Source organism: Electrona antarctica, assembly GCF_951216825.1.
Source record: "Electrona antarctica genome assembly, chromosome: 4".
In the NCBI taxonomy this organism is placed as follows: Eukaryota; Metazoa; Chordata; class Actinopteri; order Myctophiformes; family Myctophidae; genus Electrona; species Electrona antarctica.
Window position 1 is genome coordinate 41,503,546 of NC_136809.1, and position 27,429 is coordinate 41,530,974.

At 43.3% G+C, this 27,429-nt stretch overlaps 1 protein-coding gene across 2 annotated transcripts in view; it reads right to left on the reverse strand.

Moving 5' to 3' along the window:
- Positions 1–15,094: 15,094 nt before the first annotated feature.
- The window catches only part of LOC306921921 (uncharacterized protein), a 66,303-nt gene continuing 53,968 nt past the window's right edge, over positions 15,095–27,429 (reverse strand). For both annotated transcript variants that reach the window (XM_079499237.1, XM_079499238.1), the window contains exons 24-29: positions 23,510–23,693; positions 22,759–23,118; positions 21,501–22,293; positions 19,799–19,861; positions 19,207–19,328; positions 15,095–17,146 (exon numbers count right to left, since the gene is read on the reverse strand). In XM_079499237.1, the coding sequence (XP_079355363.1) occupies positions 17,111–17,146; positions 19,207–19,328; positions 19,799–19,861; positions 21,501–22,293; positions 22,759–23,118; positions 23,510–23,693 (1,558 nt within the window). In that variant the 3' untranslated portion in view covers positions 15,095–17,110. The remainder of the gene's footprint in view (positions 17,147–19,206; positions 19,329–19,798; positions 19,862–21,500; positions 22,294–22,758; positions 23,119–23,509; positions 23,694–27,429) is intronic.

Here is a 27,429-nt window from a genome sequence, read left to right on the forward strand (position 1 = left end):
AAAGATAAATGGAATTCTGAGAGACAGCGACAAGCTAGAGAAAATGACTCATGGGCTATGAAAAATGACCAACTCCAGAAACAACTGAATCTAAACCAGGATGAACTGAGAAACAAAGATACTAAATGGTCCATGGAGAAAGTTAAATGGGAGCAGGAAAGACAGGGGCAACTTAGAGAAAAAAAACTTTTAGCTGAGAAGCATGAGCAACTCCAGGACCAACTGGACCTCGTCCTAAAAGACATGATAACCAAGAATACTGATTGGTCCGTGGAGAAGGACAAATTGATGGATGAATTGCAAGAACAAGCTAGAGAAAGGGGTACTTTGGCTGAGAAGAATAGAAAACTCCAGAGCAATTTTAACCTGATCCAGGAAGAAGTGGCGAAAAAAGAGAAGGACTGGCGCATGGATAAGGAGAAATTGGTCGATGAGAGACACAGTCTATCTAGAGAAAAGGAAGCATTGGCTAAGACAAACAGTCAACTTGAGAACGAACTGGACCTCATCCGACGAGAACTGAAAACTAAGTATATGGAGAAGGAGAAATGGGAAAATGAGAAACGGGGACAAGCTAAAGAAATTGAGAATTTAGCCAAAAGAAATGTGCAACTCCAGGACAAACTGGATCTCATTCAGGAAGAATTCAGAACCAAAGACAATGATTGGTGTGTGGAGAAGAAGAAATTGGAGGCTGAGAGAGAAGCATTGGCTAAGACAAACAGTCAACTTGAGAACGAACTGGACCTCATCCGACGAGAACTGAAAACTAAGTATATGGAGAAGGAGAAATGGGAAAATGAGAAACGGGGACAAGCTAAAGAAATTGAGAATTTAGCCAAAATAAATGTGCAACTCCAGGACAAACTGGATCTCATTCAGGAAGAATTCAGAACCAAAGACAATGATTGGTGTGTGGAGAAGAAGAAATTGGAGGCTGAGAGACTAAGACAATCTAGAGAAAATGAAGCTTTAGCTGAGAGGAATAGACAGCTCCAGAAACAACTGGATCTCTTCCAGGAAAAACTGATAACTAAAGATAGTAATTGGTGCCTGGAGAAGCAGAAATGGGAGGCGGAGAGACAGGGACAAGCTAGAGAGAAGGAGGCTTTGACTGAGAAGAATAGACAGCTCCAGAAACAAGTGGATCTCTTCCAGGAAGAACTGATAACCAAAGATAGTAATTGGTGCCTGGAGAAGCAGAAATGGGAGGCGGAGAGACAGGGACAAGCTAGAGAAAAGGAGGCTTTGACTGAGAAGAATAGACAGCTCCAGAAACAACTGGATCTTATTCAAGACGAACTGAGGACCAAAGATACTAATTGGTGCCGGGAGAAGCAGAAATGGGAGGCAGAGATAGAGGGACAACGAGCAGAAAAGGAGGATTTGGTAAAGAAGTATGGGAAACTCCAGAACCAACTTGAGCGCATCCGGGAAGAACTGAAAACCAAAGATCGTCGTTGGTGCACAGAGAAGGAGAAATGGGATGTTGATAGACAGGAACAAGTTAGAAAAAATATGGCTTTGGATGAGAACAATTGGCAGTTGCAGAATGAACTGGACCTCATCCAGGAGGAATTAAGAATGAATCATAACCTTTGGGGTGTGGAAAAGGATAAATGGGAAGATAAACTACAGGGAAAAATAAGAGAAAATGAGGCATTGGGTGAGAAGAACAGGAAACTGCAGAACCAAGTGGAACTCATTGAGGATGAACTGAGAACCAAAACTATGGATTGGTGCATGGAGAAGGAGAAATGGGAGGAGGACAGAAAGGGGCTAGCTAGAGAAAAAGGGACTCTGGCTCAGAAGATTGGGCAACTCCAGACACAACAGGGCCTCATCCAGGATGAACTGAGAATGGCAAACTTTCATTGGAGCATTGAAAAGGAGAAATTGGAAGGGGAGAAACAGGAGCTTGTTAGAGAAAAAGAGGCCTTGGCTAAGAAGAATGGGCAACTACAGAATCAACTGGACCTCATCCAGGAAGAACTGAGAATAAAAATGTCTCATTTGTGCACGGAGAAGGAGAAATGGCAGGAGGAGAGACAGGGACAAAAAAGAGAAAAGGAGGCATTGGCTGAGAAGAATGGGAAACTCCAGAACCAACTGGATATCCTACAAGTAGAACTGAGAATCAAAGATACTCATTGGTGCATGGAGAAGGACAAGTGGGATGTGGAGAGACAAGGACTGGCTAGAGAAAAAGAAGATTTGGACGAGAAGATTGGGCAACTCCGTAAAAAAATTGATTTCCTCCAGGAAGACTTGAGGACAAGAAATTCTCATTGGTGCACAGAGAAGGAGAAATGGGAAGAGGAGAAACAGGGGCTAAAAAGAGAAAATGATGCTTTGAATAAGAAGAGTGGGCAACTACAGAAAAAAATTGAAACCATTGATGAAGAAATTAGAAGTAAAGCATCACATTGGTGCTTGGAAAAGAATAAATTGGAGGAGGAGAGACAGGGACAATATAGAGAAAAGGAGGCTTTGGTGGAGAAGAATGGACAACTCCAATGCCAACTGGACCAAATCCGGGAAGAACTGAGAACTGAACATGACAATTACTGCATGGAGAAGGAGAAATGGGAGGAGGAGATACAGGGACAAGCTAGAGAAAGTGAGGCTTTGGATATGAAGATTGGACAACTCCAGAAACAATTGGACATCCTCCAGGAGGAACTGAGAACCAAAAATACACATTGGTGCACAGAGAGGGAGAAATGGAACAAGGAGAGACAAGGACAAGCTAGAGAAAATGAGGCCTTGGATGAGAAGAATGGGCAACTAAGGAACCAACTGCTTGTTATCCAGGAGGAACTTAGAACCAAGCATTCTCATTGGTGCGAGGAGAAGGACAAATGGGAGGAGGAGAGAATGGTATTAGCTAGAGAAACGGAAGCTTTGGATGAGAAAACTGGGCAACTCCAGAAACAACTGGTTGTCATCCAAGAAGAACTGAGAAGCAAACATACTCTCTGGTGCGTGGAGAGGGACAAATGGAACAAGGAGAGACAGGTACAAGCTAGAGAAAAGGAGGCTTTGATTGAGAAGATTGACCAACTCCAGAAACAACTGGACATCAATGAGGAAGAAATGATAACAAAACATACTCATTGGTGCACGGAGAAGCATAAGTTAGAGGAGGAGAGGCAGAAAAAGGCTAGAGAAAATGAGGTATTGGCTGAGAAATATGGTAAACTTCAGAATCAACTGGACTTCATTCAGGAAGAATTCAGAACCAAAGACAATGATTGGTGTGTGGAGAAGGAGAAATGGGAGGAGGAAAGACGGGGACAAGTTCGAGAAAAGGCAGCGTTGACTGATAAGAATTTGCAACTTAAAAAACAACTGGAACTCCTTCATACCCATTGTTGTGTGGATACAAAGAAATGGGAGGAGAAGAGACATGGACAAGATCGAGAAAAGGAGGCATTGGCTGAGGAAAATGAGAAACTCCAGACCCAACTGGACCTCATACAGATAGTATTGAGAAACAAAGATACTCAGTGGGGTTGGGAGGAGAAAATGGAGGATACACAACGGCATGGTAGAGAAAAGGATGCTTTCAGACAAGCTAGGGAAAAGGAGGCATTGATTGAGAAGACTGTGAATCTCCAGAACCAACTGGATCTCATCCAATTAGTACTGAAAACCAAAGACACTCAGTGGCGGGTGGAGGAGAAATTGGAGGAGACACATCATCACACTGGAGAAAAGGATGCTTTGGCAGAGAAAAATTTGAAACTCCAGAAATGGGGGGAAGAGATAGAGGGACAAGCAGGGAAAATGGAGGCTTTGGCTAAACAGATTAGGCAACTCCTGAACCAACAAGATCTAATCCAGGATGAACTGGGAACTAAACATAGGCCTATTAATTGCTGCATGGAAAAGGAGAATTGGGAGATACAGAGACAGGCACACGCTATTGAAAAGGAGTCTTTTGCTAAGACAAATGAAGAACTCCAAAACCAACTGGACGACATGAAAACGAAAGATGCCCTTTGGTGCCTGGAGATGGAGAAATGGGAGGCTGAGAGACAGGGACAAACTAGAGAAAGGGATGCTTTGGCCATAAGGAACGGACAACTCCAGAACCAACTAGATCTCATCCAGCAAGAACTGAGAGTTAAAGATTCCGATATGTGTGTGGAAAAGGAGACATGGGAGAATGAGAGACAAGCACACGTGAGAGAAAATGACACTTTGGCCATGAATAGTGAGAAACTCCAGGAACAATTGGATCGTATCCAGGAAGAACGGAGAACCAAAGATACTCTGTGGTGTATGGACAATGAGAAATGGAAGAAGGAGATACAAGGACATGTGAGTCAAAAAGAAGCATTAGCTAAGGAGAATGGTAAACTCCAGGACCAACTAGATCTCACCCAGGAACAACTGAGAATTAAGAACACCCAATGGAGCAGGGATAATGAGAAATGGGAGGCTGAGAGGCAAGGACAAGCTGTAGAAAATGAGGTTTTGGCTCAGAAGAATGGGGAACTCCAGAACCAACTTGATTTCATCCATGTAGAACTGAGGACCAAAGATGCTCATTGGTGTCAAGAAAGGGACAAATGGGAGGCTGAGAGGCAAGGACTCACTAGGAAAAACAACATTCTGGCCACAAAGAACATGAAAATCCTGAACCAGTTAGATTTCATCCAGGAAGAACTGAGAACTAAAGATACGTATTGGTGCATTGAGAGGGAGAAATGGGAGGAGGACAGACAGAGACAAGCTAGAGAAAAAGAAGCTTTGGTGAACAGGAATTGGCAACTCCAGAACCAACTGGATCACACCCAGGAAGAATTCAGGACCAAATATACTGATTGGTTTCTAGAGAAGGAGAAATTGGAGAATGAGAGACGAGGACAAGGTAGAGAAAAGGATTCTCTGACTGAAAAGAATAGACAGCTCCAGATACAACTGGATCAAATACAAGAAGAAATGAGAACCAACGATAGTTATTGGTCCACAGAGAAGCAGAAATGGGAGATTGAGAGACAGGGACAAGCTAGAGAAAAGGACACTTTGATTCAGAAAAATGGGGAACTCCAGAACCGACTGGATCTAATCCAGGTAGAACTGGGAATCAAAGATGCTCAATGGCGCATGGAGAAAGAGAAATGGGAGGCGCAGAGACAAGGACAAACTGGACAAATTGATGCTTTAGCCAATAGGAATGAGCAACTCCAGAAACAAATGGACGTCATGCAGGAAGAACTTAAAACCAAAGATAGCATTTGGTGTGGGGAGAAGGAGAAACGGGAGGAAATAGTGGGCCAACTGAGAAGAAAGGACACTCTATTGTGCACGTTCAAGGAGGAATCGGAGGCTGAGAGACAAGGACAAGCTGGAAAAATTGACACTTTGGTTAAGAAGAATCACCAACTCCAAAACCAACTGGACGTCATCCAGGAAGAAATGAGAAACAAATATACTAATTGGTGCCGAGACCAGGAGAAACAGGAGGCTGAGAGCCTGGGACAAGCCAGAGAAAAGGATTCTTTGGCTGAGAAGAATAGACAACTCCAGAAACAACTGGATCTCATCCAGGAAGAGCTGAGAACCAAATATTCTAATACTGAGAGACAGGCACAAGCTGGGGAAATTGATGCTTTTGCTAAGAATGAGCAACTCCAAAACCAACTTGACATCACCCAGGAAGAACTGAGAACAAAATATATGAATTGGTGTATGGAAAAGGAACATTTTATAAAGGAGAGACAGGGACAAGCTCGAGAAAATGAGATTCTGGTTGAGAAGAATATGCAACTTCGGACCCAATTTGACCTCATCCAGGAAGAACTTAGAACCAAACATAATCATTGGTGCCTGGAGAGGGGAAAATGGGAGGAGAAGAGACAGGTACATGCTAGAGAAAAGGAGGATTTGGATGGGAGGATTGGGAAACTCCAGAAACAACTAGAACTCTTTGAGGAAGAACTTAGAACTACAAATACTGCTTTGTCTGTGGAGAAGGGGAAATGGGATGCTGAGAGACAGGGAAAAGCGAGACAAATTGACTCTTTGGCTAAAATGAATGGGCAACTCCAGACCCAACTTGAACTCATCCAGGAAGAACTGATAACTAAAGATACTGCTTCGTTTGTGGAGAAGGAGAAATTGGAAACTGAGCGACAGGCACAAGCTAGAAAACTTGATGGATTGGCTAAGAAGAATGGGCAAATCCAGAATGAACTGGGACTCGTCCAGGAAGAACTGAGAACTAAAGATACTGCTTTGTTTGTGGAAAAGGAGAAATTGGAGACTGAGCGACAGGCACAAGCTAGAAAACTTGATGCATTTTCTAAGAAGAATGGGCAAATCCAGAATGAACTGGGACTCATCCAGGAAGAACTGAAAACAAAAGATTATGATTGGTGTGTGGAGAAAGATAAATGGGATACTGAGACACAGGGAAAAGCTAGAAAAATTGAAGCTTTGACTAAGAAGAATGGGCAACTCCAGAACCAACTCGACCTCATCCAGGATGAACTGAAAATCCTGAAAAATATGAATGGGTATATGGAGATGGACAATTGGGAGGAAGAGAGATGGGGACAAGGAAGAGAAAGGGAGGCTTTGGTGGAGAAAAATTGGCAACTAAGGAACCAATTAGACGTCATTCAGGAAGAACTTAAAACCAAACACACTCATTGGTGTGTGGAGAGGGAAAAATGGGGGGAGGAGAGACGGGTTCAAGCTAGGGAAAAAGAAGTTTCGGATGAGAAGATTGAGCAACTCCAGAAACAATTGCATCTCCTCCAGGAAGAACTGAGAACAAAACATAAATACTGGTGTGTGGAGAAGGAGAAATGGGATACTGAGAGACAGGGACAAGCTAGACAAATGGACGCTTTAGCTAAGCAGAATGGGCAACTCCAGAACCAACTGGAACTCAATCAGGAAGAAGTGAAAACCAATAATATGAATTGGTCCATGGAGATGGAGAAGTGGGAGGGCGGGAGACGGGGACATGCTAGAGAAAAGGAGGCGTTGGTTCACAAGACTGGGCAACTCCAAAAACAACTGGACATAATCCAGGAAGAAATTAGAACAAAACATAGTCTTTGGTGCACAGATAAGCAAAAATGGGAGGAGGAGAGAGAGGCATTGACTGAGAGAAATGGTCAACTAAAGAAAAAACTGGATCTCATCCAGAAGGAACTGAGTACAAAAGAAACTGATTGGTGCGTGGCGAAGGACAAATGGGAGGAAGGACTAACTAGAGAAAATACGGCTTTGACTGTGAAGAATCGTAAACTCCAGAACCAACTCGACCTCGTCCAGGACGAACTAAGAACCATACATTGCTATTGGTGCGCAGAGAAGGATAAATGGGAAGAGGAGAAACAAGAACACTCCAGACAAAATAGGCAACTCCAGAACCAACGGGACCTCATCCAGGAAGAACTGAGATCTAAGGACAAGGACAAGGACAAGGACAAGGAGAAATGGGAGAAGGATAGACAGGGACAAGATAGAGAAAATGAGACTTTGGCTGAGAGAAATGGGCAACTCCAGAACCAACTGGATCACATCCAGGGAGACATGAGAAACAAAGATACTCGGTGGTGCGTGGAGAAGGCAAAATGGGAAGAGGAGAGACAGGTACAAGCTGGAGTAAAGGAGGCCTTATCTGAGAAGAATATACAGCTCATCCATGAACTGAAAGCCAAAGATTGTCATTGGCGCAAAGATAAAGAAAAATGGGAAGAGGAGAAACAAGAACAATCCAGCCAAATTGAGACTTTGGTTCAAAAAAACAGGCAACTCCAGAACCAACAGAACCTCATCCAGACCGACCTGAGATCCAAGGACACTGATTTGTACATGCATAAGGAGAAATGGGAGAAGGAGAAAGAGGCACAATCTAGAGAAAATGAGGCTTTGGCTGAGAGGAATGGCAAACTCCAGCACCAACTGAACCTCATCCAGGAAGAACTGAGATCTAAGGACACTGATTGGTATGTGGAGAAGGAGAAATGGGAGGCTGGGAGACTGGGCCATGACAGAGAAAAGGAAGATTTGGCAAAGGATAATGGGAAACTTCAGAATCAACTGAACCTCATCCAGAATGAACTGAAAACCAAAGAAAATTATTGGGGCATGGATAAGTCGAAATGGGAGGACGAGAGACAGGGTCAAGCCAGGGAAATTGAGGCTCTATCTGATAAGAATAGGCAACTCCAGAACCAATTGGATATCATCCAGAAAACACTGAGACCAAATCAAGATTCAGAGGGGAAGAGACAGGGACAAGATTTGTCAGGAAAGACTGGGAAACTCCAGAACCAACTGTACCTCCTCCAGGATGAGAAGGATAAATGGGAGGTGGAGAGCCTGGGATGGACTAGAGAAAAGGATGATTTGAAAGATAAAAATGAGCAACTCCAGAACCAACTTGAAGTCATCCAGGTAGAAGTGAGAATCAAAGATGCCAATTTAATAATGCATAAGAATAAAATTCAGTATGAGATGCAAGAGTGCAAAAGAGAAAATGAATCTTTGCTTGAGATGAATGGGCAACTCCAGAAACAACTGGACCGCCTCCAGAAAGAACCGAGAACCAAAGGTAGTGATTGGTATACAGAGTATACATGGGACGAGAGACCAGGAGAGGCTGGGGAAAGGGTGGCTTTGGCTCCGAAGGATTGGCTACTCGACCAATTGGAAGAACAGAGAGCCATGGGTGAGTTGAAGAAACAGGACGCGAGCCTCCTATTAGTCCAAAGGCAGTTGGAAGAGAAGACGATAGAGATCAATACACTTAAAGAGATATATATGGAGGAGCATTTGAAAGCAACTCAGATCTCAGAGGAGAATAAGCAGCTCAAGGACAAGTTGCATTGCCTCCAGATAGAACTAAATCAACTTGCCCAAACTGCGGTCTACCACGCTGAGGACATCAGAAAATTTAAACTACATGACCGTCGTGATAGAACCGGAAGGTAAACATGTGTACGCTCATGTGGAAGATGCCAAATTAGGACAGGATCATAGGCTACCACAGGAAACTTTCAGCTAAAGTAATATTTGAGGGACAAAAATACAAAAAACAAATATATTATTTTCTTTGTTATATTTGAGGGGCGCTAGCCCCTCCTATGCACAGCTTTGTGTGTATATGTGTATGAGCACGGAATGTAATGATTTGATTGGCTGAGCACTGAATGTGATGTATGATGATGCACAATGATAAGAGCGCCCCTCACTTCACACAGGTGTGATTTTTGAGGGGCGCTAGCCCATCAAATACACAGGTTTAATGTTTGTCTTTAGTTCAATGTTTGTTTTGTAAACGCCATTGACAATGAAGGGAACATTTACATCATATTGTCTCTTTGTTGTTAATGGTGTTTAATGTTTGTGTTTGCACCGTTTGTTTTACATCACCATTACATCACCTAATCAACATGAGTTAGACTTTAATATATTAGCGCCCCTCATTTCACACGGGTGTGATTTTTCATTACTAAATTGTATTAAAAGTGTAGACAGGAAACTGATGACAGATGGAACTTCAGGTCAAGCCAGGATGTAATTAATGTGTTAATATTAAGCGTTTGGGCAACATAAAATGTTGAGGGCCGGAGACATCGTTGGGAATTCCACAAAATACCTTGGTGAGAAAAAGTTGCACCATATGCAGTGATTTATTTTATTGACGTTTTCGGCCCTTAGGCCTTTCAAATGTAATAACTATACAAAATATCAGAGTATTTGTATAGCACACAAATACTCACTTGATCAGCCTCACTTGATCAGCAGTGAGTTACCTTTATTTTATTTGTATTCATGTATTATTGTTTTATTGTTATCGACACCGTTGAGGAATCCTGAAGCACAATACTTTTGCTGCCTATAGTCAGGGTTCGGATTAGTAGTGCCCGGGGCTATGGCCAGGTTTAGTGCATAGTTTGTTAATGCATACGTACAGTATCAATTACCTGATATGCGAGCTGACTATTAAAATTACTTTAATTTAGGAGGGGTGTAGTGGGGGGACGAGACGTGGGGGAGCGCCATCCCCCCACTTCTCTCACGTCTAAAATATATTTTTTTGGCAAAAATGTTTTTTGACTTGTCATTTACTTGTATGGATATGATTAAGCATTGTAAACCCTGTTTCTAAATAGGCTATACACATCTGCATGTTTTAATAGTGTGTATTTTCAGCAAAGAGGTTTAGTGTAGGGAGGAAAAACATCATGTATACAGTTGAGTTAATTAGGCTAGGGTTTAAGTGGTATACTATAAACTGACACATTGAAAAATACACATTGACATGAATCCAAAACCACGCTACACAATGATAGTGTTGTCAAACAGGCCTTTGAAGCCTATATATAGTATTATATCAAATCTATGAAAAGGTTTCATCCGCAACACAATTGGGGTAGTGGGGGTCCCTGCTTCATCGCTCTCGCATCTAAGTGGTCCTTGGCCTGAGGAACTTTGAAGACCTGTGATTTAGCTTATGAATCTAGAAGCTAAATCAGGGTTCTTGCCACTGCAATGGTGGAGAGAAATTTTTTTTTCTAGCACGATACGGTGACACAAATAATATACTCCTAAAATAAAGTAAATACAAAATTGAAGCTAAAAAATAAAGAAAAACAATTAAGTCCCTGTCAGATTTATGAATATAAAACAAATCCCAAGGTTTTTATTATTTATTTTTATTTATTTACTTATTCAAGTAAGTAGGTTGGAGAGGCTTATTGTGTATCAGCCAGAGCACGGGAGTTTGTCCCTGCTTCATGATACGCTAGAACCCTGGGAGATGGATTGCTGAGGTGGAGCGCCATCAGCCCCCAATACTTATAACACATACCATCAGGCCCCAGTACTTACAACACCTACCATCAGCTCCCAGTACTTATAACAACTACCATCAGCTCCCAGTACTTAAAACACCTACCATCAGCTCCCAGTACTTACAACACCTACCATCAGCTACCAGTATTTACAACACCTACCATCAGCTCCCAGTACTTAAAACACCTACCATCAGCTCCCAGTACTTACAACACCTACCATCAGCTACCAGTATTTACAACACCTACCATCAGCTCCCAGTACTTAAAACAACTACCATCAGCTCCCAGTACTTAAAACACCTACCATCAGCTCCCAGTACTTAAAACACCTACCATCAGCTCCCAGTACTTACAACACCTACCATCAGCTACCAGTATTTACAACACCTACCATCAGCTCCCAGTACTTAAAACACCTACCATCAGCTCCCAGTACTTAAAACACCTACCATCAGCTCCCAGTACTTACAACACCTACCATCAGCTCCCAGTACTTACAACACCTACCATCAGCTACCAGTATTTACAACACCTATCATCAGCTCCCAGTACTTAAAACACCTACCATCAGCTCCCAGTACTTAAAACACCTACCATCAGCTCCCAGTACTTACAACACCTACCATCAGCTCCCAGTACTTACAACACCTACCATCAGCTACCAGTATTTACAACACCTATCATCAGCTCCCAGTACTTAAAACAACTACCATCAGCTCCCAGTACTTAAAACACCTACCATCAGCTCCCAGTACTTAATACACCTACCATCAGCTCCCAGTACTTAAAACAACTACCATCAGCTCCCAGTACTTAAAACAACTACCATCAGCTCCCAGTACTTAAAACACCTACCATCAGCTCCCAGTACTTACAACACCTACCATCAGCTACCAGTATTTACAACACCTACCATCAGCTCCCAGTACTTAAAACAACTACCATCAGCTCCCAGTAGGCTACTTTCATCAGATCCCTGTACTTTTAACAGCTATTATCAGCTACTTACCACATGATGACCTGCCGCACCCAAGCCGTGCTACTCATATGCTGAGTTGGCGGTGCCCGGGGATCAAACCTTGATACACCTTAACAATTAAAACAGCAGCCCCTTTAGGGGCAAAATTCGGCCCTGCCATTTTGCCCCAGACCGGACCACTACAACAGGCATGCAGAACAGATGCCCTTAATACCACCACTTTTACTGAACAACATCCCTCCATGTTCTGGACTCTGGAGCTTTGAGTAAAATATAACTACACAACCCATACACAACCTATAAATAGCTTGGCCTTACACTAGAGTGTGTAGGATGCTGGCTAAAGCACATCATGGCACTGGCAGCAAGCTACAGTCAGATCTCCACTTAAATCTACAGTACTTACAACACCTACCATCAGCTCCCAGTACTTATAACAACTACCATCAGCTCCCAGTACTTAAAACACCTACCATCAGCTCCCAGTACTTACAACACCTACCATCAGCTACCAGTATTTACAACACCTACCATCAGCTCCCAGTACTTAAAACACCTACCATCAGCTCCCAGTACTTACAACACCTACCATCAGCTACCAGTATTTACAACACCTACCATCAGCTCCCAGTACTTAAAACAACTACCATCAGCTCCCAGTACTTAAAACACCTACCATCAGCTCCCAGTACTTAAAACACCTACCATCAGCTCCCAGTACTTACAACACCTACCATCAGCTACCAGTATTTACAACACCTACCATCAGCTCCCAGTACTTAAAACACCTACCATCAGCTCCCAGTACTTAAAACACCTACCATCAGCTCCCAGTACTTACAACACCTACCATCAGCTCCCAGTACTTACAACACCTACCATCAGCTACCAGTATTTACAACACCTATCATCAGCTCCCAGTACTTAAAACAACTACCATCAGCTCCCAGTACTTAAAACACCTACCATCAGCTCCCAGTACTTAATACACCTACCATCAGCTCCCAGTACTTAAAACAACTACCATCAGCTCCCAGTACTTAAAACAACTACCATCAGCTCCCAGTACTTAAAACACCTACCATCAGCTCCCAGTACTTACAACACCTACCATCAGCTACCAGTATTTACAACACCTACCATCAGCTCCCAGTACTTAAAACAACTACCATCAGCTCCCAGTAGGCTACTTTCATCAGATCCCTGTACTTTTAACAGCTATTATCAGCTACTTACCACATGATGACCTGCCGCACCCAAGCCGTGCTACTCATATGCTGAGTTGGCGGTGCCCGGGGATCAAACCTTGATACACCTTAACAATTAAAACAGCAGCCCCTTTAGGGGCAAAATTCGGCCCTGACATTTTGCCCCAGACCGGACCACTACAACAGGCATGCAGAACAGATGCCCTTAATACCACCACTTTTACTGAACAACATCCCTCCATGTTCTGGACTCTGGAGCTTTGAGTAAAATATAACTACACAACCCATACACAACCTATAAATAGCTTGGCCTTACACTAGAGTGTGTAGGATGCTGGCTAAAGCACATCATGGCACTGGCAGCAAGCTACAGTCAGATCTCCACTTAAATATACAGTATCGGTTATAGTAGGGGTAGATCTATAGGCTATATGAGGATGGCATGAACGTAAATGCTTAACATAGTGAAGGCCTGTATGTACTGTGTGTACTGTGTATGCAAATACGTTGTTTACTGTAACAGCAAAGTCATGCAGTGTTTTAATTACTATGTAGGCCTATGACCCTGTGAACATTTTGAAAGGCCACTAAACAATTACACTGTGACTGACAATAATATTGTCTTACCAGGAAAGATGCATGACACTTCAACCCTCTTGTACTGGTTTTGGCAGAAATTAGTTGCAAAAATAGCAGATCTACAAGGACAACAATTTGTGACTTGTGAGCTTGGAGATTATTTATTATGTCGACAGTATAAAATGTTAATAAAAGCAACTAATCAATCAATCAGGATAGTATGTCTTTTCATTTTTATTATTAGCCTATTGCCATATAGACATAGTTGCAACTTGCAACACCACCAGACAACACACAGTTTACCGTTTCTGAATCTGACCCCTTTTGATAGAAACCACTTTTTTTGGAAGACAAGACTACATTCACCATGTGATGCGATCATGCACCGCTAATAGCGACACATTCAAAAATATTAAAAATTATGACTCGCTATTTGTGCTTGAAAACTTATCCATGCTTGATGATGTTGGATAAGGAAGGCATACAGGCTTTCTCTGTTGCTTGTTGCTTTAACATCACATTACATCAGAGAGGGAGGACAGTTAATACCTGGTGAAGGAGGACTTCATTATTATCTGTATAAAATCTGTATAAAAGTCCATGTCGTACAATGTCGTCCTTGGCATACTGTGACCATAAATTATGGTCGTCCTAAGTAGTCCTTGGCAGAGGAGGATGATGATAGACCAGAGTCTCTGTGATAGACAAGCCAGTTGACAGTAATTACACATGGCCAGTGCCGGACCAGACAATTACCGTATTTATCCTAATATGGGGCCTTTAAAAAATCATAACGTCACGATTCCACCGGCCCATTACTGGTCGGCCCACCGGGCATATGCCTGCCTGGTGAGTCAAGTGGCCAGTCCAGGCCTGGTCGGGATGTCACCATTTGGTTTGACCCCCCTGGCCTGCCCAGTCTATGTAACAAGGTACTTTTACTATGTAGAACAGCGGTCTTCAATGTGTTTCAGGCCAAGGAGCCCTAGCTGAGAGATGAAGCAGGGACCCCCACTCCATAGCTTTCTATCTACTGTATCTAATAATATAACTAATTGTAAAGATTGTGCCCTCAAAATATGAGGATGAATATGTGTGGGCTGGAAGGTGTGATTCTGCGCTATTAGCTGAAAGGTGATTATTAGCATAAGGTATTAGAATAGACAAACTGTTATAGGTCAGCATTTACAGTATATATCTATTAACCTACTCGGGGGGGGGGGGGGGGGGGGGGAACTGGAGTGGAGAAGAGAGAGATGGAGAGAAATGTGAAGGTCACGCAATAGCCTGGATGTGCAGGCCTAGGTTGCTACAGTAGATGAGGGGGCAGCAAGAGGTAGAGGGAGGGAAATAGGTGGAGGAAGGGAAAGAGAGAGGGGGGGTCATATGGTGCTTCCCTGTCAGGAACAGTATCATGTTTGTACATCACCGTCGAAGCGACAATGCAAATAATTGGTCCATTAAGTCTTTCATAGACAGGAGAAACAGCAACGTAAGCGTAATAGAACAAACTTTATTTCTTTGTTTAGTTTCTCTGCAAAAACTCTTTAAGTCAACATGTTTTCAGTTCACCCAGGACAAATCAAAGTAACACAAAAGGAAAAAAATAAAGTAAAAAGTTATGGATGGACATGAAAAGCTGACAGGTCAAATCTGCATGGAGTGAAACAGTCGGGTCAAATCTACATGCGGGGTGAGTTTATGGTTATGGATGCTAATGATGGTGATAGACCAATCAGCACTCTATTATGGAGGATTACAGCGGTGGTTCTCAAAGTGAGGTCCCGGTGCCCCCCCAGGGGTCCTTGAGGGGGCTCCATTGGTTCCCCAGCTAAATTACATAATAAAGCACCAAAATTTGTTCCGACCACTTGACCCTTTACACTGTTTGAAAATAGCAAATATAAAAGTCCTATCTATAACGTTTTGGAAATATTCATTTCCAGATGGGCGGGTCTGCGGTCAAATACAAATTCACCTGGGGGTCCTTAACATGAAAAAGCTTAACAAATTGAACCCTGTCCTATTCTGGGGGCAAACATGTGGTGACCACGACAACAGATGCCGTAGCCTGAAGGGTACTGTGACTACAGATGTAATAGCCTAAATCAAAAGGTTCCCAAAAATAATATTTTTTTTAACTGGAGACCCACGACCCCTTACAAAGCACTTGGAATTGTAGACTTACTTTGTTTGACTTGGTTCCACAGATACATACATAGTGAAGTTTGACCTTAGTTCCACAGATACATATTGTGAAATTAGCCTAATTTCACAATGTTGGCCTCATTTTTATGTAATATATTTGACAATTTGGCCAATTTGGTATTAACAAAAAAACACACCTGTGTGAAGTGAGGGGCTCTCTTATCATACATCATCTCATTCTGGCCAATCACAATTTGCGTCCCCACTTTTTTCATCAATGTAAACACTCAAAGCTCGGCATAGGGAGGGGGCTAGCGCCCCTCAACAAGGTCTTAATCGTCATAAAATTGTAACTATATAAATGTACAGATATCCTGTATATGCTTATATTGTCGTTGGTTTGTTTACTGTTGAGTGAGAAAACAATGTTGCACATTAAGCTAATCATCTGGGGGCTGCTCAAAATGATTTGGGGACCCTCTGGGGGTCCCGACTCCCAGTTTGGGAACTGGCCTATGGTATAAATAATGGCTTAAATTTGGGATGTTTGCCTTCCTCACTCACTGCATCTTGTCAATGGTCAATGTGGAGAGAAAACGGGTGAGAATGACAGTTTTGTTCATGAAATAGTATAGGATGGTAAGACTCTAGATTAGCTTACATTACATTGAAATGTCTATGAAATACAAATCTGGCTCACAAAATCTAATGCATGGAATTAATCCATAAGCATGCCCTGTCGAAGACCTTTTCTGTAGAAACATTATATTACATATATTAATAAGAATTATACGTTTGTTGTGGCCAGCACCTCAACTACCTCATTAATTTAAATACATTGCTCTCACACAGCATATGTTGGGTTTGGTTGTTAAAGTTTGTCTTTCTTAAAGAAAACTGGGAAGATGGTCGACTCGACTCGGGCTGGGCGACATATCTATATCATATGGATATTGTTGTTACATGAGACCAGAATTTGGATATTGTTAATATGGCATAGTTTAAATATCGTCTTTCCCTCTTTGTAATCACCTTGATTTTATTTAAAAAAAAAGTTCAAACAATTGGAAAACAGCAGATCTACAAGCTCACAACTTGTATATTATATTATCCTCACAACATATTGATTATGACCCGGTCAAAAATAGTGACCATTTCGTCCACATCGCCCAGACCTAGACTCAACTGTCTTTACTCATCGAATGCTGTAGAACAAAACAAAAACAAAAAACAAACCAACAGAAAATGTCGATACCTGGTAGTGACAATGTAACATGTGTGGACCTTTACACGGGTGACGGTAACAACAACATCGTTAAATATAGAGGAATGACTCGTTTTTGCCAGTCAGCTTCTCATCGTTTCAGCTACGGTTTGTTCGTCTTCCTGGTCTGCAGGTATTTCTGTAAAAGAAGGAACAAGAGCCAGAATTAAAAAAGAAACAGACCCGTCTGAACTGAGTGGTGCTGTGCTACTGTACTGTGCAAGTCCTCCTCCCTGGCCTCTATGTGTGTGTGTGTGTGTGTGTGTGATGCTGCTCAACAGTGCCATCCAGCGGTATTGCGATGGTAATGTGGTGGTTAGCACCATAGACATATAAAGGTAGACGCCCCTTTCGGCTCTGGAGTGTATGTGCTCAAGGGAGGGCAAAAAAATCCCGAGATTCCTTGCGAAGCACTGCGGAAGCATGAGTGTGTGAGTGTGCATCACAGAGCGCATGTTCGGGTCTGGTAAGTCCCGGAAAAGATGCGCTGTGATTGGCCAGTAGTCACTTGAGTGGCAGCGTGACATAGGGTGCCGTCCACTCTTCTGGCATACCAGTGTAAATTCTTCCGCCCTCCCGTCAACACACATGGCTCCAACGAACTGCAGCAGCCAATGAGGCATCTATTTGTTTAATATCTATGGTTAGCACCACTCAAAAATAACAAACGAGAAATTACAGAGTTACCGTGTGAGGGTCCCCGGAACATCCAGACCCCCAGGAACACGCCCAGTGAGCCGGCCCGGTTCTGGTGACCCGCCCAACGTCCGAAAAAGGTCGTCTATGGCGAGACTTCGCAAGACTTCATCCACTTGTATGGAGCTTGCGAAGTCTCGCGATAGACAAGCCTTCACGCTTTACAGCTGGAACACACGGCGTTACTATAGAGTAAAGTGTGACACTACACTATACTGTTGACATTATGAAGAGAGGATTTCTTAGGCTGGCCACCCAGTGGCCAGCCTAAGAAGACCTGGCATTAACTTAGAGAGGACAAGACCCAGTGGCCAGCCTAAGAAGACCTGGCATTAACTTAGAGAGGACAAGACTCAGTGGCCGGCCCAAGAAGACCTGGCAGACCACCGTGTTGGCTGACATGAAAGCACTCAGCATCGATCACGAGGTGGCCATGGACCGTTCCCGGTGGAAGAAAGCCATATAGAGTCCAGTCCAACCCAGCGGTGCCTGGAAAGCGGACTTTAAACCGATGATGATGATGATGATGTGAGCAGGCATAAAATAAACGCTTTTTGGTTGCCAAATTCTATTATTATTATTATTATTATTATTACCTTTTTATACACCTCAAGTCAAAATGAACTGATGGTTTGCTTCATATGACACAAAGAGTTTGAAGGTACAAATGTTCAGTTTATCAAGTAAGATGAGACACATGTGGAAATGTATATATATCATACATTTGTTGTCACAATTTGTGTGTGACAATATATGGGTGCATGTATTCAATGCATGATAACTACCACTAAGCTACTAGTCTGCAATGTTTATCATACAAAAATGTGAAGTAGAGATGTACAGCTAGTCAAAAATTCAAACAAGAATTTGCCCACCCATTTTGTAATTAACACGCAAATTAGGGGGGTCTGGCTCATGGACTATGTTTTCCGACAGTCAGACGCAGCCAGCGCGAACTTATGGAATACTTTTTTTGTTGTGTTTTGGGTCAATGTATTAATTTATGTTAGGTAGCCATGTAATAAGCGGGATAATATCTGGCTAGGTGGTCATTGTCGGGAGATAATTCACAGAGGGAGTTTAACCACCTAGGTGAAGCCGAGGTGGTTACACTCCCTGAAGGTGAATTATATGATATGATATATGATATTATAACCACCTCGGCTTCACCTAGGTGGTTAAACTCCCTCTGTGAATTATCTCCCGACAATACCCACCTAGCCAGATATTATCCCTTACATAATGCGTTTTTGCACAAAATAACACCTGGACCACTTTGAGGCAGACCTAACAACTACAACGAAAGGTAAGAAAGCATTCTAGCATGAAACTCTCCTTTAAACTCACTTTGCCACTCGATTTGCCACGAAACGCAGTCACTGATTGGCCCGGTCATTTCTCAACCTTCTGCATACTCTCTGTCTATGGGCCAAAGTTCAGACTCATACCGGGGAGGAGGCGTGAGTGAATCCACTGGCCAAAGCCAGGCTAGTTAGTACGTACCTCCAGGTTCTCATAGTGCTTCAGGCTCTTGCAGTGGCTCAGCTCAGCCTCCGGTCCTCCGGTGAAGAAGCGGTTGCACACTTTACAGAAGAAGCCCGTCTTGGGAACCAGGTAATCCATGCCTGCAGGGGGTGCAAGCAACCACCAGACACATTAACCACATATATTTATATAGCACTTTTATCTAAGGCGCTTACATAGATTGTGCATTACATTCACCCATTCATACACCGATGGCTGCGGAAACCATGCAAGGCACCAACCAGCACATCAGAAGCAATTAGGGGTTCAGTGTCTTGCTCAAGGACACTTCGACACTAACTCTGGGGGAGCCCGGGTTCGAACTGGCAACCACAGTTGCCAGTTGTGATTTTAGATCGCCTCCTATAAGAACTGTGTTTGAAAAATAAACACCCGGTCGTTTCACTCATATGGATATGAACTATCAATTGACTGAGAAAATGCTAATGTTACTGCTGCTGAATTAGTTAGATTTTCGCTAGAAACAGACACCATATTTGAGTGACTGACTGACAGACAGCTTGTTTTGTTTATAATGAGCCTATAGATGATGGCATGGAGGGTATCTCACCGACTGCAGTGGAAGGGTCATATGGCGAGAGGTCCTCAGGTCCTCCAAGCGTCGGGCGCTTCGCTGAAATAGACATCGTTGAGTGTTCATTTTTGGATGGTTAAATACAACGTTAAACGTGCTATCTTTTAATAAAACAAACATCTCGTATTGCAAAACTAATTGTGGTTAAGTTTTATATTTTACTAGGTGTGGTATATATATATATATATGAATGAATAAAATAATTAAAAAAGAATCACACCTGTGTGAACTGAGCAGTGCAACTATACATTTAGGCCTATTGTTACTAGAGTGGTGCTCATGGGGCCTCCACAGCGGCCTGGCCTACTTGGAACGATGCAAGTTGGAAATGCATGCCCCACCCAGATATAGAGGGTATGCTCATGCTTAAAGTGAATGGCACATCGAGTGGCAAAGCAACATGCAAAATTAGTTTAACATTGTTTAACGTTGTTTAATGCAATCAGATAGGACTTTTCTGTTTGGATGTATGGGCTGTCAAGGCCAGAAAGTAGTTTTTTGCCACTCAGTAGGCATTCCTGCATAACTTCCGGGTTTGATGATGTCACGTGCATACCCTCTATTCCGTGTCAGATATTCCCTTTTATGCCCATATATGGAGGCATGCCCAAATAATTTGGGCAATATATGCAGACGTCAGAATGATGTCAGAACAGGCCAGCTCCATATGTGGACCCTGGGCAGGGGCCCTGTCCAGAGCCCGGGCAGAGGCCTTTTTGGGGCGGTTCTGGACTACCGTGAGTCCGACCGACTTGACACCGGCCACTGTTGTGGTGTGGAACGCGAGTGTCGAATTTGGGGCGAACGGTCCTCAAGATACGTGGATTACACATAGACAGAGAGACATTGACAATGAATGGAGAATTTATTACATATGTAGTCGATCAAATCGACAATGAATGGATGATGTACGATGTCTATTAAGTTTACCTTGGCCCTTATAGCCTACCTATGTACTATGTACCCATGTACTGCTTATTGTCTTTTTTTTTATGTTGCTCTGTTTTGACACGTTGTTTTTCGTTCTGGCACGCGAAAATCACAGACTACTAACGCCAGGGCTCCACCGGACGCGTTGCGTCTCCGTCGCGTGCGTCAAAAAACGCACCGGTTCAATTTTAATGCACGCGTCGCGTCTCCGTCAACGCAACGTGGGCAGTGGAGCCACCCTTCATTGATTAAAAAGGGAACATTCCCTGACGGTGACGGAGACGCGACGCTGACGCGACGCTGACACGCCCGGTGGAGCCCTGGTGTTAGTGACAAGGGAACGCAACGGGACTTTGCCGTTTTCTCTGTAGAGACCGTGTAAACGTGGCCTAACTGAAATCAGACTGAGAACTTTAAATTTTTTTGTTTTTTGAGCTCCCCCTGTGTATATTCTATCCCCACAAATATGCAATTTTGAACAATCATGATTTCTCATCATATAGGGGCTTTTATGTTTTTCTAGCATCAGTATTATAATGACTCAAATATTAAATAAGTTGCATATCAGCACCCCCACCACCTCAGGACATTGTGGTACTGCAGCTAAAACAGCTTCAGAACCAAAACAGAAATGCCATGGAGAGGTGATTGAGGCTCAAACCATTAGAAATACATTTTAGGGACATAGACAATAAGATATTAAAAACTGTTTAAAATTCATGTTATAGCTGCTTTAATCCATGCGTACCGGTGCAAGGGAGGTCGGCCGTGTCTCCCACCTCATCCACCGTCACTGTGGTATCCATGGTAACCGTACCGGTGCCTGGGAGGCTGGTGACGTCTCCCACCTCGTCAACCATCATCATGGCAACTGTACCGGTGCCGGGGAGGCCAGTGACATCTCCCACCTCATCCACCACCACTGTGGTATCCATGGTAACATCATCGGTGCCGGGGAGGCCGGTGACATCTCCCACCTCGTCAACCATCACCGTGGTATCCATGGTAACCATACCGGTGCCGGGGAGGCCAGTGACGTCTCCCACCTCGTCTACCATCACCGTGGTATCTATGGTAACCGTACCAGTGCCGGGGAGGCCGGTGATGTCTCCTACCTCGTCTACCATCATCGTGGTATCCATGGTAACCGTACCGGTGCCCGGGAGGCCAGTGACATCTCCTACCTCGTCAACCATCACCGTGGTATCCATGGTAACCGTACCGGTGCCGGGGAGGCCGGTGACGTCTCCAACCTCGTCAACCATCACCTTGGTATCCATGGTAACCGTACTGGTGCTGGGGAGGCCGGTGACGTCTCCAACCTCGTCAACCATCACCGTGGTATCAATGGTAACCATACTGGTGCCGGGGAGGCCTGTGATGTCTCCAACCTCGTCAACCATCACCGTGGTATCCATGGTAACCATACCGGTGCCGGGGAGGACGGTGACGTCTCCAACGTCGTCAACCATCACCGTGGTATCCATGGTAACCGTACCGGTGCCGGGGAGGCCAGTGACGTCTCCCACCTCGTCTACTGTCTAGAGATGACAATGTCACCGTACAAATAAAATGATTAGATTAATTAAGTTAGTGTGGAACATTGGAACATAAATAAAAATGGAATTTCTTGTTTGCCTTTTAGTTTCCTTTACTTGGTTCTTTCTTTTTTCACACTAGTCTACACCAAAAATAGCCGATCTACAAGGAATGACACACCAAAACACAAATATTTGTAACATTTTATACTTTCAAAAGCTTTCTTTCAAAAAGAAAGTGGAAATAGCCGATCAACAAGCTCACAATGTGATGCATTGTGACATGTTGTGAACTTGTAGATCGGCCATTTCCACTATTTTTAAAAATATTTGAAAATGTATGAACATTGTTCAGTAGATGAATTCATACAGATGGAATGAAAACGATTCCTACAAATGTTTCAAGCGATTATGTTAAATAATCGCTGTCGGGCGATGACTGTAAAATAATGGCAACAAGCCATGTACCGTCGCTGTGGTGTCCGTGGCGACGGGGGAGGCGTCGGCGGCCGGAGGGATTTGGGTGACGTCTCCCTTCACCGTGGTTTCCATGGCAACGTCAGCGGGGGCAGGAGGAGAAGAGGGCAGGTCCGTGGTGTCTCCCACCTCGTCCACGGTGGTCTCCCCAGCAGCGGCCGTCTCCCCATCGCCGGTGGTCCCAACAACGGCGGTGGTCTCCTCAGCGGAGGCGGTCTGCCCAGCAGCGGTGGCCCCAACAGCAGCGGCGGTGGTCTCCCCAGGCAGGTCGGTGACATATCCAATCTCATCCACCGTCACAAACTCCCCCAGGTCGAACGGGAAGTCTGGCTCCGTCTCGTCTGCCGCCACCTGGAGGATGATTTTGTTCCATTTGTTCATTGTTCTCAGAGCATAGCACGCCAGAGGAGTCAGAGCATGGTGGGAACAAACCGTGTTTATCTATCTGTGAAATAAATTACAACTGGAGCATCTCGTAGTAGTGCAGTAGAGTAGACAGTACAGAAGTTGACATTTCTTTTGACAATTTGTTGATATAAAAGGGAGGAAATATTCAAATAACTTTCATGAGCATGGTTGGTAATTGGTTCTAAATGTCGGTTTTCCCTGCCTAAACATAGGTTTGGATATATTTGGGGTCCCTAAGTTGAGGTATGGATATATTTTGCGTCCCTAAGCTGAGGTATTTATATATTTTGGGTTAATTGCCCCCAGCCCTAAGCTGAGGTCTTGGGGAACTGACCTTTTTGACCTCGCTTGGCGGCCTGTCGGGTCCGTCTCTCCTGGAGCTGCGTCTGCTGCCCTCTGACCCTCTGGACCCAGAGGAAGGATCCTCCCAGTGATTCCTCCTCCTGTCCCTCCGCTCCGCCTCCCTCCTCTCCAACTCTTTCCTCTCCAACTCCTTCCTCTCCTTCTCTCGTCTCTCCCTGCAGGGGTTTGAAAGAATACATGGTTGCTAGGAGACGAAATTAATCAGTCTCCATCTGCCTCAATGTAAACAGATTTACAAAAATGCATTTATCTCAGATTCTTTTCCCAGACTGCGTTTTTGGTCAAAGCTAGCTTTATTCACGGACCACAACTAAAGTAAAACAACCGATGATTGCGGTTACTAAATGTATTTTCCAGGTTAAAGAAAAGACGTTTGTTTACTTCAGGTTCATGTCTCGGGTCCTGTGGGCCTTCTTAACACCCTGAGCGGCATAAACAGAGTTCTCCATCCTATCAAATAGTAACGCTCGATGCTCAGGACGGAGATTAATAAAAGGACGGAACTTTATTGATATCAAAACCGATCGCATCGCTCCACAGGCTGGGAGCGTCTGTTGGGCAACATTCAATGTAATTTCCGGTTGGGACGTCAGCCAAATTTTAGCGAAAATCTTAAAACGTGAATAACTGGGGGGGGGGGGGGGGGGGGGGGTGGTAGCTACTAGAAGTAGCTACTTCCAGCTACTTCCCAAAATGGTGCGGAGCCAGCTTGAAATAGGTTCTGAAGAAACAAATCACTGGGAGTCCTGATGTAATGGTTACAAATACCCCCGGGCGTTCGTGGTGTTAAAAAAAAGAAAGAAAAAAAGATGGTGTTAAAGTGGCAGTGCTAGCACCCCCCCATATGTCTGTCAGAAGACGCTGAGGGTTTATTTCACCCAACACCGCAGAGCACCTGTTGTCATTTATATTCATGAACGTCTATGTCATCACGCAGCACATTTTCGCTCACAGGAAGTAATTAAGATGGGATTTTATGACTTTTGATTTTTTGTTTGGCATCCATTGTTAGGTATGCCCGTATGACCACGGATATGCTCTAAACGTGTGAAAGGGTATTTTTTTCATTTCACCAGACCTTTAACTGAAATCCTAGAGAAAATCTTATTAGTTAGAAACAGCTGACACCTAAATAGTCCGGGAACCGAAGGGTGATTTTTGGCTGAACGTGGTTTCGTCAGATAAAGTTTTTTTGTCAACTGATTCTTGTAGCATGGGGTCACCTCTTAATAATTCAAGAGGGTGCCCAGTGATATCCCTTGGGCATTTTTTGTTATTAGCCCCTTAATGCCCGAAACACAAAATAATCCACCCATAGAGTTTTATGGTATTTTATGCAAAATACTTGGTCTAAATGCATCAACTTTGATTTCTACAGTGTTTATGAATGTGGATATGCAATCCACATTGTATAAATGTGACCAGATTTGACTGAGAGCCTGCCATCGCGCAAATTACAGCTTTTCACCAGAGGAGAAAAACTTTTTTTTTCAAAATGAGTTTATAGCACAGGCAGACTCTTCACATACTAGAGCATGTCTGAAATAAATGTCAGAGCTGAAAGCGACATGTAAATATGAAATAAATGCTTAAACATGTAGCTAGGTGTAATGTTAGAGACCACAGAAGTGAACCTTTCAAGCCTGTTTCAACCTTTCAACTCGCGGTTCTCTGCAAGACATTACTCTATAAGCCATATCTCCAAAACTGGTGGGTCAAACTGAACAACCAATATGTCTTTGTTTGTTGTAGAAAGACAAAGTCCAAGAAAAAAAAAAAAAGATTAGAAGCATGAGCACAGTGTTAGAAGATGAGTGAAAATCTATTCTTTAAATACTGTACATTGAAAAGAAGTGATTGTCCACATTGAAGACGTCACTTCGGGAGGAATGCTGCTGATGCAGATGTCACTGTCATTGATGGATCAGACCTTTGGACCATCCAGCTGATGTCAACCACATACCTGTCTGACAGTGATGTCTACCTAATCTTCGAGATATAGGTCTACTGTGATTACAATATCAGGTCAGTCAGCAGAGATGCCAGGGAGACGGGGGTCAACTAGAAATACCATGTCCTATCATGATATATCTCCTCCAATCACTGTAGCTACAAACAGGTCTGATTTCCACACTGATCTTGTGCTATAGGCATTCCAGCAAGTGCATTCTGGACCTTCAGATCCTGTTCCGTTAAGGAAACTATGGAGGAAACTAGACTACTAGTCTGGGAGAAAAGAATGGGAAAGGTCATGCATGTACTTCAAACCAGCTGCACTACCACCAACAGATTAATTGAGAATGTATAGATCCCCCACTTTTAAACATCTTTGTGGCAAAATGTTGATGGGCATCTTACACCAGCATGAGCCCTTGAGTAGTTCGGATGGAAAAAGACAGATCTATCAGGCCACTGAGCCCTAAAGACCTGCAGTAATAAGTGTAATGAAGTAATAAAAGTAATAAGTGTAATAAAGTAATAAGTGAGAGTTAATTCATAGGAAAGGAGGTGTGGTGGACATGACCACTTCCAAATAAGCATTTATTTTGGAATGCAAATTTGTTGCTTTTGCATTAATTATTGTAGGCCCATTTTATGGGCTTTTGCTGTGTTAAGCATGACGGGGTTAATATCTAAAAATGCCCTATTCTGAAATCAAATATATTGTACATATCCACATTCATGCGGATAAACACTCTAGAAAGCTAATTTGATGCATTTAAACAATATATTTTATGGGATTTGGGGGTTTGAGGCATGAAGGGGTTAATATGCATGCGTATGTCCCTTAGCAGTACATGATATGACGTCATATGCTGGCACGAAGCAGACCGTGCAGGTATGTTCTCCGTCATGCTACGAAGCGTATGTCCCATGACGTGATGAAGATATGTACCAATGTCCCTTAGCAGCATATGATATGACGTCATATGCTGGCACGGGACATACGGAAGCAGACCGTGCAGGTATGTTTTCCGTCATGCTATGAAGCGTATGTCCCATGACGTGATGAAGATATGTACCAATGCCAGGGTATAATTGGTTTACGATGGTGACGTAATGATATGTTTCAGTGTCGGGTGGATTAAAGGGACATACGCATCAGACCACCCGAGTAACCACATTATACCACTAATCAACTCAGAAATTACATATACATACATATAGACATATACATATGAGCATATGACGTGATGAATATATGTACCAATGCCAGGGTGTAATTCATGGTTATTGAAGGTGACGTAACGATGACATGTTACAGTGTCGGGTGGACTAAAGGTAATGCCCCTATGTATACATGTATGTAATCTGACACCACTGCCATAACAGGCACAAGTAATCATTACCATACTTCAAAATACTACTTTTCTTCCTCCAAAAGCAAGGTACGTAGCAAATAGCTAAACCTAATAATTCAATATTGCAAACGTTCTTTCACAGAGAGGCTGAGATTTGAACGTTTGTAGCGGTCTACAGTACTTGCACGCTCTGCTTGCGCACTAGTAGGCCAGGCCTACTTGTGTGCAACAAGCAAGTAGGCACTCGACAGAGTGCAGTTCTAGTTAATAATGCATTCATCATAAATCTACTACATTGTGCCTATCCACATCCACAAACGCATGTAGAAAGCAAATTTGATGCATTTAGACCAAGTAATTCGCATGAAATACCATACAACTTTATTTTCAGGGATTTGTTAGTATTTCAGGCATTAAGGGGTTAATAACTAAATTTGCCCAAGGGATATCACTGGGCACCCTTTTGAATTTGTGAGAGGTGACCCCAAGCTACAAGAATCAGTTGAGAAAGAAACTTTATCTGACGAAACCACGTTCAGCCCCACGGCTCCCGGACTAAAAAGACAATATTAAAACTTATAAAAACTAA